Source organism: Eptatretus burgeri, chromosome 3 (genome assembly GCF_056783735.1).
Source record: "Eptatretus burgeri isolate ZD-2024b chromosome 3, Ebu_testis_v1, whole genome shotgun sequence".
NCBI classification, from domain to species: domain Eukaryota; kingdom Metazoa; phylum Chordata; class Myxini; order Myxiniformes; family Myxinidae; genus Eptatretus; species Eptatretus burgeri.
In genome coordinates, this window is record NC_140963.1 from 19,934,982 (window position 1) to 19,953,449 (window position 18,468).

Genomic DNA, 18,468 nt, shown 5'->3' on the forward strand with positions numbered 1-18,468 from the left:
AAAATGTTCATAAAAATTAGAACTCCCTTCCACCTTCCCACTCTCTCCACCCCATCATCATAATCTGATCGAGCATACTCGGGCATTTTGCCTCTCGATGGCAGAAATAATCTACAGTGGTTGCCAGTCCTATTGTAGATGGATCTCCACCCCCACAGCCCTATATATATGAAAGTACTATTTCAAATTTTGATTTTGCCAAGTATTTCGTTGGCTTTCTGCAAAATGTGAAAAACATAGGCACCTAATGCAAATATTGTGAATAACAACACTCCTCTCAACACTCAACTTGCATAATTCGTTGACGTAGTGTGCCATGTTCAAATAAATCCAAATGGAATGTGGCACACATGTAACAAGTAACCTTAATATCAGTATACAGTAATGTAAGAAGAAAACAATTTAAAACTCTTGTTTTTAAAGGAAATCAAAGGCACTGAAAAGTTTTCATTCGACTCTGATTACGTACTTAATAGATTGCCTTGAAAAAAAAAATTCCAATTGCTTTTCTGTTTGTACAAATGATTCAAAAATATATATCTTAAGGAAACACGAGAAGCCAAGTGTCTCTGAAGAAAACAAGATGTGAATAAAATGAAAAAAAAAAAACTTGATAAAAAGAGTACTTCAGCTGGATTCAGCTACGATGTCATGGATCCCCTTCCCCAACCGCAAATTATTCTTCCTTTCTCAAGATGAAAACTCAAAATCAAAGGTAAGCATGAAGTAAATTTTACATCGTTAAGGGAAGGAGGATGGAGGAAGTATAAATTAAGAAAAGAAAATTGAGAAAAGAGGAAAGGGATACCAGAAGAGGATGTAACGATGAATGTGAAAGATGGTCAAGGAAGAAAAAAAAGCCATTAGGGTTATATGAAAAAGGAGGAATATGTTTCTCTTTAGAATGAGGTAAGTTCCACAAAAGTCCTCACACATAGATACATCACATGCAGGATAACAAGGATAGAAGATGTCATTATTGATCTACTTTATTCATGAATTACACAATGTTAGAGACAATAGAAAAACCAATAAATAAGATGGAATTTAAACGTGATGACCTATGGAAGCATCATTAGTGATGTGCACAGATGTCACTGGCAAACATGATGAAAGCAAGGTTGGAGGGTGGTGGTTAAACAAAAAATATATAATTTTAATTTAGCTAATGTGTAAAAGCTTCTGACCACATAATGACAGATTAAGAGGTTTTATTGTTTCAGCTGACATCAAAAAGAAAAGGAATAAACATGCCTTTAAGCCTGTAACATGTTTGTAACACAAAATAACTTTTGAAAATGTAAAAAATATGGATCCAATTTTTCATTTTATCTCTTGTGAATGTGAAGTAACTATTTTCAGATATTTTGAATTTACCGTTTTTCTAACCAGCTATGAGTGAGTCACAAAGTGATGTGATCGTTGATGTAAGTGGGAAATTGCCGAGTAAGAGTTCTTATCTGACGGAAGTCAAAGTGTCTTCCAGTAATATTGGTCTTTTTGAAAATATATTTCTTCAGATAAAAGAACAGGGAAAATTTTAAATCTTTGAACGAAATGTCAATTTAAGCTTGACTCTATAAATGAGGTCATTATCAACTCTCCCCCTTCCCCCATCCCCCCACTTGGACCTCATACAAACAGGAACTTCGTCTTAATAAATACAACTCTGCCAGTGTATACTCAGAAATTATTCATGCTGTGGCCAAACAGAAAGTATTTCTAATATAAACTCCTTCAAGGTTAAAAATTTAATTACAAAGTATTTATTTACAATGACAGGAGTTTTCAATTCAATGTTATATTTACAATGACAATGACAATGAATATTTATTTACAGTGACAGAGGTTTAGATAGGTTTTGAATTACATTTTTTTTTTTAATAATGAATGTTTTTTGAAAGAAAATCGACCACAGAAAATATTTGTTGATCAATATATGGTTTCACAACCTCACACAGGTATTCCTTCGATGATATGAAACTGTCGTTGTACTGAATAGCTATTAGCGACATGTTAGAACCTCATCATATTAGACATGTACAGTGTCAAATAAATTCACAGATGCAACCCCATCACTATATAATCTGTCCTCCACACCTTGTCCACCAACAATTATCTCGACAAGGTGACAATTTTTTCATCCTAATTAATTGTACTTTGAAATAATTTCTTGCCTCTACAAAGTTGAAGTACAAATATGAATTCACTTTTTAAACCATTTTTGAAGGTTAAGAGAGGAGCTTGCACACATGTGACCTGCCATGATGAAATTAGTTGCAAGTCACATAGATCAATATTTTCAGTATTGGCAAAAATGTGAGTGAGGTTAAGATGGCCATTTTATTTTTTTATTTTGCAATGTTCGATAGTTAAACTCTTCTACTTTATCTGGTGCAACTTTAACTGCTATAAATCTTCATTGACATTGCTTTTCTGAAGGAGAGCTAGACGTTGCGTTTGCCAGGAGGTGAGCGAGCCATCATACTTAACAGGAGCTGGCCTCGGGCATCTCTGATGATCTTGCAACATTTTTACTTCCAGAGCTTAGTCAAGATCAGTTTGATGCTGACTTTCTTGATACTGTTTGTGGGAGTAGTTTTGCACTAACAGCCATTGCATTCATCTTCCTTTCCTCAAATCATACTCCTTTTGCTCAGCATTGCATGTTTGTTGACATAGCAAACGTTACAAACAATGGTCCTCCATCCGTTATCCATGTTATCAGTTTTCCATCACTCGAAGCAATACAATTCAAATTATTATTGAAAATTCTCATGGGACCAACCCGCATCATGCGTTGTTTCACCCATACAATGGTTCAAACAAATCTTGTCAATGTTAAACATTATATCATGGCTTCCTCAATATGGCAATATTCCCACATCTGAGTGGCTCTTTTGAACATACTTTCACAATTTCATATATGGATATAAATTATTCTGTTTGACCTAGTTTTACAACAATGCTGGCTGATAAGCTCTTCGCCTCCTCCCAGTTATAACCTTTATCACTGCCAAAGAGAGCATGGCCGAAATGGAGGTATTGAAGTTGATTCTTTCAAATCACATTGACTCTATTACTTCATATTTATCTTTCAAACACTTCTTCTTATATGCTTTTTCAAAAATAAGGATTAAAAAAAAAACTCAGCGCGTACAAAAATAAGGAAACTACAAAGCCCTAAAAACAACAAACTTTATTTCTTGATCACTTCTCAATTTGTTTGTGGTTGCCATACCCTGCTCAGTGCTCATATATAGATACAGTATAGATTTATTTTCTTTGATCCTGGAAAATACTAATTTGAGGGGAGTTTGACACTTGTCTGGATGATCTAATTGCACTTTCACTTTTTTTTCTCCAAATAGTGGATACTTTCAACCTATGGCAAAATGTTTGGCCTCCGTCTCACTCATGCCGATAGCCATACCTTCGATCTTGTTTTAGTTCACCATATTGATCCGGTGACTAATATTGATTTTAAATACACTTTTTTCTGATCACTCACTTATTCATTTTACCTTTCTTCTGCTGAAACCTTCACATCCATTGAAACTTATATTTAATGCATCATAACATTACTCTCTTAATGATAATCGTTTCAGCAAGAAATTGTCTTCCTCCATTATATTTTCACACATCTAAGAGGATCCAGAACAACTAGTCTCAATTTATAACGGAAAACTTTCAAATACCCTTGATAAAATTCCTTTACCAATTACACAGTTCTGCAAAATTGGCAATATTGCTCCCCAGTTTACCTTTGATATCCATTCTCTCAAACAAGCATGTTGCAGATGAGAATGAAAATACAAACATTCTCGGTTTATCCACTTTGAAATCATCCATTGTCTACCACACCAGCTAAACCACTTGAAAACCTTACCATGAAAAGTGAATTTATATTTGTACTTTAACATTGTTATATTTGCTTGCCTTTACTGAGAACAACTCCTCTAACAACAAGGCTCTGTTCTCAATTCCATTTCTTTGTCTCTCTCACTATCCAGACAAGATGCTGATGCCTTTGATGATAACAAATGCATTCACTGGGCATTTAGCATTAACTTGCTCGAAATCTTAGCATTAACTTTCTTCTTCACTCATACTTCCTTCTGTTTGGATCACTTCTTACTTTTCAGCTAAGATGCTGTTTAATCATTAGAGACAAGGAAAAAAAAATTCCTGACTGGATCCAATCCTATCATATTTGTTTGTTTCCTTGTTTTAAGTTCTCTCTTCAATTCCTTTTTAAACAATCAATTACTCCATTTCATCATCTACTATTCCATTGTTGTTAAAAACAAAAAACCACGACAATTCTAATCCTGAAGAAACCTAAAATGGATACGATCTACCAAATTCCAGACCCATTTCTCTTTTACCCTTCATTTACAAAATTCTAGAATGTGTAATGACAGTCAGCTTCTTGAATACATGTACCAGCATTCTTTTCTAGCACCTTCTCAGTCTGATCGTTTCAAAAAAAGTTTCAAAGCATTGAAACTGTCTGCCATCTTGAAGGTAAATGTCAATGCTGCAAAGAATGCCATGCTGGTCCTTGTCCCCTTATCTTAAAAAAATCTTTCACTCCAGATCGTTAAATTTCCCACTTGATATCTGCTGAAGTCGTTTCAAATGTCAGTGTCACTATGGACTCAACACTTTCCTGCATTCTGTACTCCATTAAAATATGTAAATTTATGTTCTTCCCTTGCTCAAATCCACCCATGCTTCAACTAAAAGGACTACTGAGAATTTGTTTTTTATCGGACTACTTATCTGCTTCTTCACTCAAACCATTACAAGGTGCACAGTATACGTTAGCTCAGCTCGTAGTTCATGGTAGTAAGTTTCATCAGGTCCTTAAAACACCTCACTGACTGCCAATACAGCAGCATTTAGATAATTACAATATCACTTGGTAACCCTTAAAGCCAAAAATATAATTGATGCCCTGCCTGCATTTCTTACCCATTCTCACCTTTCACCCCTGCAAGAATACTCTGGTCTGACAACAGGAATCAATCCCTTGGTGGTTCCTCGTACTCAGATTCAATTACTCAAAGATTCTTAGCAGTTTCTCATGTTTTTTTTCATGATTTTGGTTGTTCCTAAAATATTTTTGGGGATTCAGCATTCTTCAAACACGCCCCTCAACAGTATAACTTGATTAATTATAAAATGCACAGCCTCATAAACTAAGGTTTTCAATCTTTCTTAAAATACCATCTTTTGAGAGTTGCTTTGATATGTGTGTGTGTGTGTGTGTTTGTTTGTATGTGTGTGTGTGTGTGTGTGTGTGTGTGTGTGTGTGTGTGTGTGTGTGTGTGTGTGTGTGTGTGTGTGTGTGTGTGTGTGTGTGTGTGTGTGTGTGTGTGTGTGTGTGTCCATGCAATAACTTTTTTTTACCATTTGAGCTTTTGTCATCAAATTATTCTGAACAAAGCCTTATTCTGAGAATATAGAGAACATTACTAAATAATTGGGTCAAAATGTCAAAGGGCAAAGTCGCGGTGAATAGAAATGGACATGATGGCCCGTCTACCACACGGTGCAAGATGTCAAGTTTTGTAATCACTTCCATCTTTCTTCTTTTTTTTTTAACCATTTCAGCTTTTGTGATCAAATTTTCCACAAACCTGCATTTTGAGAATTTGGAGAAGATTAAAATAAAATAAAAAAATTTTTTAGATGTTGTTTTCATCATTTAGTTTGAGTACAAAGTGGACACAGATGGGCTTTTGCATTTTGAGATGCTTTCTCATTTAAACTTTTATTAACTTTTATTCATGTAAAGTGCTTGGAAATTTTAGACAAATGAAAAGCACTGTATATGCAATAATGCAGGTTAAGTGGTGCAGAACATTATTGCCTCATCCTAAGCTAACACCAATTGTTTGAGAATTCACTTTGAGATTGTATTCTGAAATGAAACGAATTTTAAAAGTCATCAAGTTGTGCCATTGAAGGGTCTCCAGCAAACCAAGTTGATTTAGCATTCTTCAGGGTTTTCCTGAAGAAAGAAAACGAACTTGCAAATTCTCACCACGATTTCTGGCTAACTTTACTGCAATGGGGCTGTTGTTATCGAGCAGACATAAGGACATATATTTTATGACACGGAAAACACTGTGATACTCAGAATGTCAGGAGTTGTAACCTGATTTGCTGATACGTGGTGGAGGAATTCAACCGGCTGATTGCCAATTAATTTGCTGATCCCTCACCATCAAACAGTGAAAGGAGCAGGGATGGGAGTTAACCATGACAAAATGCCTAATTTTTCCTGTCGATAATTATTGTTATGCTCATACTGCCAACATCAGGTCCTGCCAATGACAGCTGCAAGGAAGGCGGTAATGATGATTTGACGTTTTTAAATATTCTGCGAATTTCAAGATCATAAATATAAAAATAATAATCTTTGAGATTAAAATGAGTGAAATGTAACATTGCCTTAAATAAATGATAAGCATCAAAAGTAAATCAATCATACAAATTAGTTAAGATTCATTCATGACTACACAACACATTAACCTGAGGACCCACTGATTCCACCTGCAGTAATTCAAATATCAACGTTAAAAAGTCTATTAACATGACATACATTGCATAGAACTGACCCCAAAAATACGTAACAAATATTAATTATGCCGTTATGTAACTAGCATGAGATTGTATCATTATATTCGGCAGAAACTTGGGGAAAACTACCTTTTGTAAGTGTGCAAGATTTCATGGAGATATACCTACATTACAGATGCCCATTGTTGAGGTGAGTGCTTACAATGAAGTACGTTGTCTTTAATGGTCAGTTTCTACATTTCACATTTCTGATAATTCCCAACATATTTGCTCACAAGGTGAGAAGTGCATATGCTATCATTTTAAATCTCATGTTCTGCAGTGTTGGTAAAAGCAGAGATCTCTAAAATCGTTTTATGGGACTTCTGACTCATTTTGTCATGGCAGGTTACAAATATCAATCATATACTAAGATGAAGACATTAGGAGAAATCACTTTACTTTTAAATTAATTACAAGTTTATTAGAAAGCAAAGGACGCATACACAATGAATATAGGATTTGAAACTGGAATCCCTGCAATAAATGGGAACAATCATTCTAAATGGGAATTTGTTAAACATACATGTGTACGCCACGAATACAAGCTTCACCCATGAACCCCCAAACTTCGCTCACTAAAAAAATCAAAAATCTTACAACAAAAGATGTTTCTCAGCAATGAATGCGTAAATGCCGAAACTACAAGGGGGATGTGGGTGAGTCATGGTGTTGATGGATCATGAGCGATGGCAGATAAGGATAAAGATGCATGACCATTGTTGATGAATGAAATGTGAAAGTTTATTAAAAGGAGATGTGGATATTAAGTAAGATCAAATTAATAATAAGAATGGAATTAGTACATGGGCGATAAGTGAATTCATGCTCAGATGATGAAGTAGGGCTAAAGAGAAATTTTATAGCTTCTTAGTGCCAGAATGAAATTCCAGAAGATACCAGACGAGAGAGATGCCAGAATTAAAATTAAATTGAAATTAATACTTTAAAACAATGAAAAAAAAAAGAAAGAAAAATACATCGCCACAAATCATTTGGGCATACTGAAACCCACTTGCCCTCAAACCGCTCCCCCTCCCACAACGCGAATCCACATCCGTAATAAATAGAATGGCCCCAATGGAAAAAAAAATTAACGGCATGATTATGCTATTTCCTTTCACTTATTTATTTCATTACATCCTCTTAGAACATAAAATATATGTTCATTATATTTCCCCAAAGAAAACGTGATTTTTTGCTTAAGACCAAGCACAGTATCATTTCATCAATCTACATTGAGAACCACAACAGTTTTGTTTTTTATAAGCATCTAAAATGAATCATAAAAAGTTAATTATAGTAATTTAGAACATTCAAACTATTATAGGATTGAGTTTTATGATACACTTTTGGCTTTTTCGTCTTTGGTTCCAAGTTCCACAAACATTTTCTCCTGTTGTGTATATCTTATCTTTTATTGGCATTTGGTCCCTCAAGAGAAGGATTTCCATTCAAAAAACGCTTTTGTAAAAGAAGGGCAAACATGTACAATGTAGTGAAGGGTGCTTTGTGGTCGAAATAAAAGAATAAGCAAAGGAAGATGCCGAGAGTATTTTATAAATCCCTACGTGTATGTGGCACATTTACCTACCATAGCTCCTTGGCTGCCAGCTTTGCCATCTGCTCCAGAATGACCCTGATGTAAGGCACAGTCAAAGATGAGTTGGAAAATCATCATTTGTTCCAAAATACAATTGCTAATTATGCACTACGGTTGTAACTATCTTCTCACTAATTCAGTGAAGCTTCCTATTCTGCAAGCTACATGTTTTCTGGCCCAAAGAAACAAGTTTTCCAACATCTGAATGATTTGCCAATTGTGTGAAGAAAACATCCTGCCCATGGCTGGTTTATCCATTGATCTAACATATCCATTGATCCATTGAGCATATATGATCTCACTACAACAAGCCAAAATCAATATTTAATCATGAGGAAGATAAATTGCAACAAAAAAATACTCAGGTGAGCAGATAACATCTTATTCCATAGATTAATACACTTGCTCTGTACTATTCAACCATTATATCACATTTCCAGGTTTCATGCAAACTCACCTTGTTTTTGATGGATATCCAGTCTTAATTATTCCATGCAAGCAGCTAATTTAATGTGATTCTGGTGAGACTCCTGGTCTTTGCACCTAAAACTTTATTTTATTTATTTTTTTTACAATCCCTTTTGTGCCGTAAAGGGCTGCCGAGGGCTACAATAGGGCTGCCGAGGTAGTTTCATTGGCAAGGAGTACATTCCTGGATGTGTCATCACTCTGATGCAGATTACCGACCTCAGAAGGATGACAGGTTGAGTCAACCCCACTTGGTGTTTATTCAACGGGGAAAAAAAGGGCTATAACTCAGGAGCTTTACGTCCCAAGCCAGCCAACTTAACTACTAAGCTCGCATCAGGCTTTTACCTTAGACTTTTTCGCTATTTTGTTACACTTTTATTAATCGAAAAATCACGATTCTTCACGCTCATACAATTTTAAAGAAGTAACAAAAATCATCATTCTAAAAATGTAATAACTTGTCGTCCATACCTAAAATCTATAACCTGTAATCTGAGATGATGTCAAGCTGACCTAATTTTGGAGGTTATCTCAATAATTGAGCTCGTAGGTACTAACTACCATTAACCAATATTGTTATTGAGATGACAGATTATAGCTGGACATTCTACCATGATGCGCTTTCTTGACACTCCAAAGACAACAAAATTACACAATATCTGGCAAATCGAAGTTAATATTTGGAAATTTGATTGTTTATTTAATTGAATTATTTTGCATTCTTCTTGCTCCAACCAGACTTTCTTGCAATATATCACTCACAAGTTTATACCGCCAGAGTTTAGTCATCTGATCACCACATTAATGTCTTCGCAGATCTTGGCCGTCTATCCCTCTGCAGTCTTTTTTTTGTACACATTGTCGAAGCTTGTATAAGAGCTAACACACAGAACATATAACAAAGGGAACAGGAGGCAAGAGAGGTGGGAGAGGGGAACAGAGAAGCACAAAACCATGGGGAACAGAGACATTAGGAGATCTGTGGAAGGGAGAGGGATGTGGTGGGGAACACGGGGTATACAAGATGGACATTACAGGGACTTTCAGGAAGGAAAGCAGAGAATTTGAAGGAGGTGGGTTTGGGGTGGATTAACAGGGGTAGAAAAGGCATTTATCATTAATTAATGGGGCATTTATCCTCATTGTTCCCCAACTAGCCAATTACTTCCTGACTCATTTTCAGTAAATCTCACTTCAGCTTTAAAAATGATGACATGTCTTATATTTAATTTCCCATGCAAAATCATTAATATTCATCCCATTTTCGATTCCTCAAGGCAAACCACATTTTTATGACACTACTGTCATTTTTTATTTGAAAACTAACCCTTCAAAAAAAAAAAGAAGTCAAAATATCTACATTTTATGGATTAAAAATATCAAACAAATGTGCAAAGTTTTCTTAATCACAATAAGAATGGCAGTCTCTGTGAAATGAAATGCTGTGTATTGAAACAAAAATGCTGTGTATTGAGACTTACAATTGGTCCAGTAGGACCAGGAGGGCCAGGGACACCCATCTCACCCATGGATCCAGAAGCACCAGCTATTCCACGTTCACCAACTGGTCCGAGAAACCCCTATCATCAAAGGAGACAGGCAAGAATTACACTCTATGAAATATGAATAAAGGTTCATATGAGTGAAGTCTAAGGCATTTTATTCCTGCGTGAAGGTATACATCAGCTTTTGGAGTCGTCATCTAACATGTGAAAGGGTCCCATTGTAAATATCACAGCCTCAATGAAAAAGGTCATTTGTCTCCTTCAGGGCTCATGTTCAGGGCTCATGTTCCCTGAATTATTACATGTTCACCTGCTTATATAAATGTTAGGATCAATACTTCAATGCAAAAGTGTGAGGACCAACACTTCAATGCCGAATGCTATCCAGGTTCCTCCTGATGACTCCATCTTTGCTCTTTACTTATTCAGGTTCCTTTTCATGACTCAAATGCAGGATTTGATCTTCCATTTGATTATTAGAGAAACAACAACTAATTTAAGCAACGAACTACAAACTAATTACCTCCACCACTGAAGGTGGAAGGAGGTTATATTTTCACCCCTGTCTGTCTGTTTGTGTGCACGATATCACAAAAAGTTGTGGACGGATTTGCATGAAATTTGGTGGGCAGATTGGGTGTTCGACAAGGATGAACTGATTAGATTTTGGTGAAGATCCGAATCCGGTGAGTTGAATTTTTAAAGTGATTCTTCACTATTGAGAGATGGGGCTAAACCGATATATAGCACGATATCTCAAAAAGTTATGAACGGATTCAGATGAAACTTCGGTGGACATGTTGGGTGTGCGCCAAGAACAAATTGGTTAGATTTTTGTGAAGATCTGGATGTGAGAATTTTGCATCTTATGTGATTCTTCACCACTGAGAGATAGGGCCAAAATGATATATTGCATGATAGTCCAAAACGTTGCGGACAGGTTATGACAAAACTTGGTGAAGGGGTTAGGTAGTGACAAGAACAAGCTGATGAGATTTAGGTTAAGCTACAGATGCAGATCCGACCTTTCAGTGGGTAGTACAATGTAAACTGTTCAGCCTGGTAGAGGTATTCGCTCTCCAGAGTGTCGTTCTAGTTTTACTGCTGTCTAGCAAGATAAACTGCAGAAGTTAAATAAAAACAAATAAAACCATTTATGGAGAGGATTAAAAAGACAAACCAGAACACCAGGGTTTCCAGCTGTCCCAGCAGACCCAGCAGCACCAATAGAGCCCTACAAACAAAAAATAAAAGAGAAAAACAGATTGCACTATTGTTCAATGATAGTGCATAACTGTCTCCAAGTATTAATGGCACATTGATAGTTTAAAAGTTTGTGCTTTTGCAATAATTAGTATGGGGTTATCATGTGTTGTGGGTGTTTACAGGCATATCAACTTCAATATTTTTCTCATAAATTGCTGCAGTCGTTTCAGATATTTCAGTAAAGTAAGTTAATCTAGAATCCCACGACGGCCCATATTTACAAAGCTGTATCTTTTATAGGATCATCAATATACTGTTGACTTAAAAGTAGGCATAGCCATGAATGATGCAAACTTACAGCAGGGCCTTTAGGTCCGTGCAGCCCGTCAGAACCACGAGGACCCTGCACAAACAGTAAAGCATAGTTTACTTGTAGCATGATGACGATATCCATGATGAAAATATAATTGACCTTCCATATACTTTTATCAGTGCATGCTGACCAAATTAATGACAAAATGTTAACAAAAGAAAGTATTTTTTGTTTGTTTGTTGATTATTATTATTATTATTATTATTATTATTATTATTATTATTATTTAAACAGGGTTAATTTGTCTTCCATTCTATCAATACATGTTCGTTGGTATTTTCATTCATGTTGATAATAAAAAAAAGTCATGATTTTGTGTTCTTTGTACAAACCAAAGTAATTTGAAACATGCCTTCAAAATTAAACTTCTGAAACAAAGATTACTTCAGGGATAGATGTCATGTCAATTTTTATCTTTGTTTATGACTCCACCCTCTGCCAGAACATCTTCCATCCTTCAGATAGGCAATCAGCAGCCTCTTCCCTCTCTGCAGACCTTGTTATAATCATGAGCTGTTCAAACACTTGGACTAAGTCTTTCAATCAAGAGAAATCCTCCACACTCACTGTCTCTCTCTGAAAGGACAATCTGGCAAACCCTCCCATCTACTTTCTTAATGATCCTCTTTAAGAAGTTCAGTCTCTCAAACTCTTGGGTCTCACTATCAGCCATGGTTTTTCTTGGGCAAACCACATGCCTCAGTTGGCCTCCAAACTCTACCGCCTCCTTTCTGGTCTTGTACCCTCTGCTCTTTCTATGCTTTGCTCTCTTCCTCCCCCCCCCCTCCCCCAGGTTTCTGCAAGACACACAAGGTCTGCAAACAATCCTGTTCTGGTGAATCTTCCACATTCTCTTCAATCTCATTCTTCCTCCTCAGGTTTTCAAGACAGCTGTTCATCTCAGATCTGATCCAAAACCATGATCTTTTATACCCCTGTTAACTCTCCCCACGTCCACCTCTTCAAACTTTCCTGTTTTGCTTTCTGAGAGTTTGAGCTGTATCCATCTTGTCCACACCATTCTTCCTCACATCCCCTATCCTCATAGTCTCTCAATTTTGTCCCTCAACCCTGCTTTTGCATGTTTCTCCCTATCCTTCTGCTGTTCATTTTGTTCTGTAGCATCCCGATCTGTTTGATGTTCTCGCTCCTCCACGAGCCTCAACTCTGTATGAAAAAAAAAATATGTAGAAAATTTGGTCAATATGGTGTCACTTCTGTTAAACTGCTGTTAGATTTTATTCACAGGCATAGTTCCCAAAATATAGTGCTTTAGATTGCCAACAACTTCATTTGTTTGTCTCAATGAAAAGACATTCAATTAATTTTGTCAAGACATTATCGTTCAAGGCATTTTATTTATTTTGATGGATGAAATCAACAGGACTTTGATTATGTGATAACCGCCATGGGAAGTATCGAGAAACTGATATTGCAGGTGTTAACCCTTCATCAGAACAAAAATGCTGACATTCAGGGCTGACCTCTTTTACTCTGAGGAAGGGTTAATGCCTGAAATGTCAGCTTGTCCTTCCTTCCATTGCAGTCAGCATACCTAAAATCAACATCCTGTCGATTTCATCCATTGTTCTGCCAGTCTGCCAAAGTAAATCGACACTATCCTTCACAAACTACACTAGTTCTTCACCCTTTTATTTCTTTCGATTTGTTTTCCAGTTTTTTCTTCCATTGCAACTTCTTTCCCTTGCGATTTCTACGGACGGTATATTCCCTCTTTTGCTTGCTTCTACAATTGCAAGTAATTTCATTTTTTATTTTTAGCACTTCCTTTCATCACGTTCGCATGCTTTATGGTTTGAACAAAATTTTTTTTTGCATAATGGATGTATCAGCACTGTTTGATCTTCAGCAAGGAAAATCAAGTCTGTAACAGTGCATTCCAAGACTCGTGTTGAATTAAATTTTTGCAAACACGCGACATATTTACGTCCTGCCTCTTTTAAGTGGTAATTTATAGTTATTCTTCATTACGAACTATCTTATTGCATAATACATGCCACTGGTACTGCAACTTTGTGGATACTCAACATCACTGATGAATCGCCAATAAGCAGATAGTGATATTGGCACGGTGGTTTAACGATTTACGTACTGTACCATTACTGTGGCTTTCATTTATATCATGCTTGATTTTCAAAAAAAAAACGATTATTGACTTGTTTGAGTGATGGAGAAAGTGGCTTTGAGAGCTTTCTTAACTAGTTAAGGAAATCTTTAACACACAGGTTCATACATAGTCATCAGTTTGAATCTGAATAAATTCATCAATATCTTTGAGCAGATTCCATCCAGCTACAGTTGGCAATAATGGGAAGTACTGAAACTGCAGAAACTGATTTGGTGATTCTGGGATAATAGGGAAGTAGTCGGTGTGGTGCATGATCAAGATTCTAGACTTTCACTGTATTCCAAAAAAAGATCAGATTTGGTAATGCAAACATCAAATTAAATGATTTTTACTGCTTGTTCCAATTGTTTGTTATTTCTTCTCAAATAAATGACTAAAATTTGATTGTTTTTGATAAAAGGGTGTAACATCAAGCAAAATAAATTAAAAGTTAAAAATTGAGAATTGAACAAAAAAATTGACAATAATTATTCATCCAAAATACATCATCAAAAGGTCTGCCATGCATCAACAAAGAAGGCAGCCCATTGTTTTGAATGTGAGGTTGTTTGATTTTGGAGATAAAAATAAAGAAATAATAGGTGATGATAAGTTGATTTAATTTTCACAACATTATTTACATTCCACATAAATTTTGACGTTGGATCAGATGTAGTAAAATAATTATTTTGATTATTTTGGTGTATTATGCAGCTCAGAAAATCTGTGTAAAAATTGAATAAATCTCTAAATACTTGTATTAATGGAAAGCACTTGATGAGAACAAAAGAAATTCAAAGAAAATAATGCAAATTCAAATTTGACATAATTTTGATAGTCTCCAGAACATTTTGATTCAAATTAAAAACATGACACTGCAGTGAATCAAGATAATTGTTGCCTAATGTAATTCAGTTGACCTTTTTATTTTTGGTAAGAGCAAATATTTCTGAAAATAACTCCAATTAACCAGACAAGGGTTATAGATCTCGGGTCTGGTGGGTTGTTAATCCGTACACAGATATCTTCACCCATTAATATGTATGATGGAGTGATCAAAAAGAGAAGCTACAGCACATAAACTTTCTCTGCATAATTGCACATCTTTGAAATGAAAGCAAATTGTAAAAATACAAACACTAATGAGGCACACAAAATCGCTTTTTCTGGACGTGGAATCGTACATGGTCTCCAATTCCACCAAATGATATTACTTATATCTCTCAGGTAACAAAGGATCATAGAGGCGAGTTTTCTTCGTCACTTACAGTATGTGTTGATCGTGTTACTGATTAACTCTATGCCACAGCCGTTTTAAAAGCCAGATAAACCTTTTAGCCAAATGGCATTGCTTGACTCGTCTTTTGTACTTTTCACAGTAGCTCAAAGTCAGCTTCTCGATGAGTGATGTTGCAAAGTGATGTTACAGCGACGCTGGAAGTTTGGCTTGCCCCAGGAATAGAGGAGCATCATTTTCGCAAATATTAATCATAAATCAAACGATTTAGAGATAATTCATGTTAACACAATTCCTAATGATTGCTTTAACTGATAATTATGGAAATTGCGAATGCCAAAATACACTAATTCTGAGAAAAAAAATCTTCTGTTTTCCTTGACCAAATGATGTGAAATTACGCACAAACAACGAAAAGAAATGTTTGAACAAACTAAACCTACATTTTCTTTCAAGAATGCAACTGTGAAATCTTGTTTTTACAGAGCAGCTGAACAGCAATTAAGCCATGATGACCTCACGTATCTTACCTCAGGTCCTGGTGAACCTAAATGCCCCCGAGGACCGGAGGAACCTTGTGCACCCTGCGAGCGAAAGAGTTCCGCAAAGAGCATTAGTGAATATAAATCAGCAATAACAAAATTACCCATTAATACTGTATCCAATTTTATATTTCATGGTAAATACAAAATTACTTCAGGGAAATATTATGCTGTAGTGAGGCCCATCTTTCCTGTGTTATTAAACTTTACTGTGAACTTGGGAAAAGGGCAACTCACTTATTTGCAGGTATTTAAAAAGAAAGGACTAAAGAATAAATCTTTTGTTATTGTGTAATCAAATTTACCATTTCTGGTCACACACACACACACACACACACACGATAAAGTGTAACCCACTTTTTCAATAAAATTACATTGTAAAAATATTTGTCAAGCAGGCATGGGTTGTGTTCACAACAAAAGCGCACAATATTAGCTTGCCAGCACACATGCTGCCTCTACACCACTCAGGGATCCTGAAAAGGAGAGAGGCAGCAACATGCTGCACTTCCACAAGTAAATGAGCAAGGAAATGCTTGCATATCCATCAACATAATCCATATTATATTGCGTCAGTTGTGATGTTGGAAGGTGGCTTTATCCCAACACCCTAAAAACATTGCATGCTTTTGCACATGGCTAGAAATTATCTGGGAATCAAATATAAAATAATAGATATAAGTGCCAGAGCCGGAGTATTAGCCTGAGGAAGTTTGTGGACCATGAATGAAATGTCAGCTTTGGATAAGTCTGCTCTTTACTGTTTTGTGGTGGTCAAAATCGGTGGAGTATAAATCATTACTAATTGTTAGTTAGCTGTGCCTTTGTCTAGACAATGATAATTCCAGCCACCATGACTCAATGCGATATATATGTGTAAATCACATTGGGTCAATATATGTATGTATGGATGTATGGATGTATGGATGTATGGATGGATAACATATACCTTACATACATATGTACAGTACATACATTGGTGCAATAGCTTAGAGGTCACCTGTGTGATTTCACATAAAGAGTAATGCATGCTTGTATCTGCCATCCCTTAGATGGACATTTTACTGGATATCCCAACTGCAAGCATTAGTTCATGGATGTTGAAGATCCCACATTTCCACCGTACTGGTTATTTTCAAGTTTACTGGTTATGTAACAAACAATATTAAGCATACCGAGTCCCAGACATGAGCCTCAATATTCCACCTGGTATGCAGGCAAGTGGGGGCTGGTAGGGTGACCTTGAGGTATTCACACTTGACTCTAAGCTGTCTTGCCTGGGTTTGAATCCCGAACCAACTATAAACGGCCAACGCAGTGTTTCATAGGCAGGGCGATTCATCAATGTGTGTGCCGTCCCTAGGATGGGCGTTAAATGGGTGTTTCATCTGCCAGCATTGGTTGGTGAATGTTAAAAATCTCACCGTGTCCTTTGCAAAGAGGAAAGTCCTTTGCAAAGTCCTTTGCAAGCTATCGCCAGCACCCTGAACAAATTACAGATTCCTGCCCAAACTACTGCTGGGAGACTGTTGGGAAACCACCAAGCATGACCATAAGCAGAACCAATGCTCTTTGTAACACAGAGTATGGAGAGTATGGAGAGTATGGAGAGAGAGAGAGAGAGAGAGAGAGAGAGAGAGAGAGAGAGAGAGAGAGAGAGAGAGAGAGAGAGAGAGAGAGAGAGAGAGAGAGAGAGAGAGAGAGAGAGAGAGAGAGAGAGAGAGAGAGATGGATAGTGAGAGTGAGAGTGAGAGTGAGAGTGAGAGAGAGAGCAAGTTTATTTAATTTGTATTTTAATGGAATTTGTGAGTGAGTAGGCTTGGTTTGTATACGAGTAGGCATGGTGTTGCTTGCCATTGAGCGTCTCATATTTGTTGAAGTTGGGAACAGGCATGATGTGATGGGATTTTGAGGAGGTTTATGAGTGATGCAGCATTATTTGTATGTCTTTCCAATTGTGTTTGCCTTACATAATCCAATTTTTCTCGAGGAGGTGTGTATTTTATCGGTCACCCACATGTTAAAAGCTCGATGCCCCAAAATCTAGCTCACAATGCATGTTTACTCAGTTAATTAATTTAACTTACTCAGTTAAATTATGCAACCAGCTTGTCAGTATGCACTACCCATCTACTGTCCAGGGAATCCATAAAGGAGGGGGGAAGCGATGTGGTGCGACCCCAGAAGTACACGAGCTTTGGTCATGGCTATAATGTTCTGCATCACCTGAGACTAATGATTAATTGGCACACAATATTCAGGAATGACAGCATTCCAAGATATAAGGATCATTTGTGTATGGAATTTCCTGCACTGCCCATGAATTAAAAACTCACTTCAACACTGCCTTCAATCATTTGTGATGAGGCTATAGCGTGATGATCTTTACAGCATGATATGATGCATGGATGTTGAACAAGTGGATCATAGTCAAATGCAATTATTTCCTGAGTTGTTTGTAGGGTAACATTTTCATTACGAACATAGGTAGCCTTTGCTTAAAAAACAAACAAAAAAGGAAACAAATATGTACGGAAAGAAAACTTTCATCGCAGAAAGTATGGGAATTTGATTGTCCAAAACAGCAAAACCTGGAAACTGCGCAAAACCGTGTGACAACTGACTCTAAGTCATAACATGTGACACACACACAACTTGTTTTCAAAACATATACCTTGGCTTTGCATTACTGCTGCCTCAAGGAGGCCACGAGCAGAAATGTGGCACATTGGTCAATTTTCCAGATAAAATGCTGGTAGCCTAACCAGTTGTG

General features: G+C 36.5%; 1 protein-coding gene across 1 annotated transcript in view; it reads right to left on the reverse strand.

The window, feature by feature from the left end:
• The window catches only part of LOC147029497 (uncharacterized), a 164,297-nt gene that overhangs the window by 71,003 nt on the left and 74,826 nt on the right, over positions 1-18,468 (reverse strand). The window contains exons 15-19 of the mRNA XM_085872555.1: positions 15,684-15,737; positions 11,774-11,818; positions 11,390-11,443; positions 10,186-10,284; positions 8,225-8,269 (exon numbers count right to left, since the gene is read on the reverse strand). Of these exons, the coding sequence (XP_085728681.1) occupies positions 8,225-8,269; positions 10,186-10,284; positions 11,390-11,443; positions 11,774-11,818; positions 15,684-15,737 (297 nt within the window). The remainder of the gene's footprint in view (positions 1-8,224; positions 8,270-10,185; positions 10,285-11,389; positions 11,444-11,773; positions 11,819-15,683; positions 15,738-18,468) is intronic.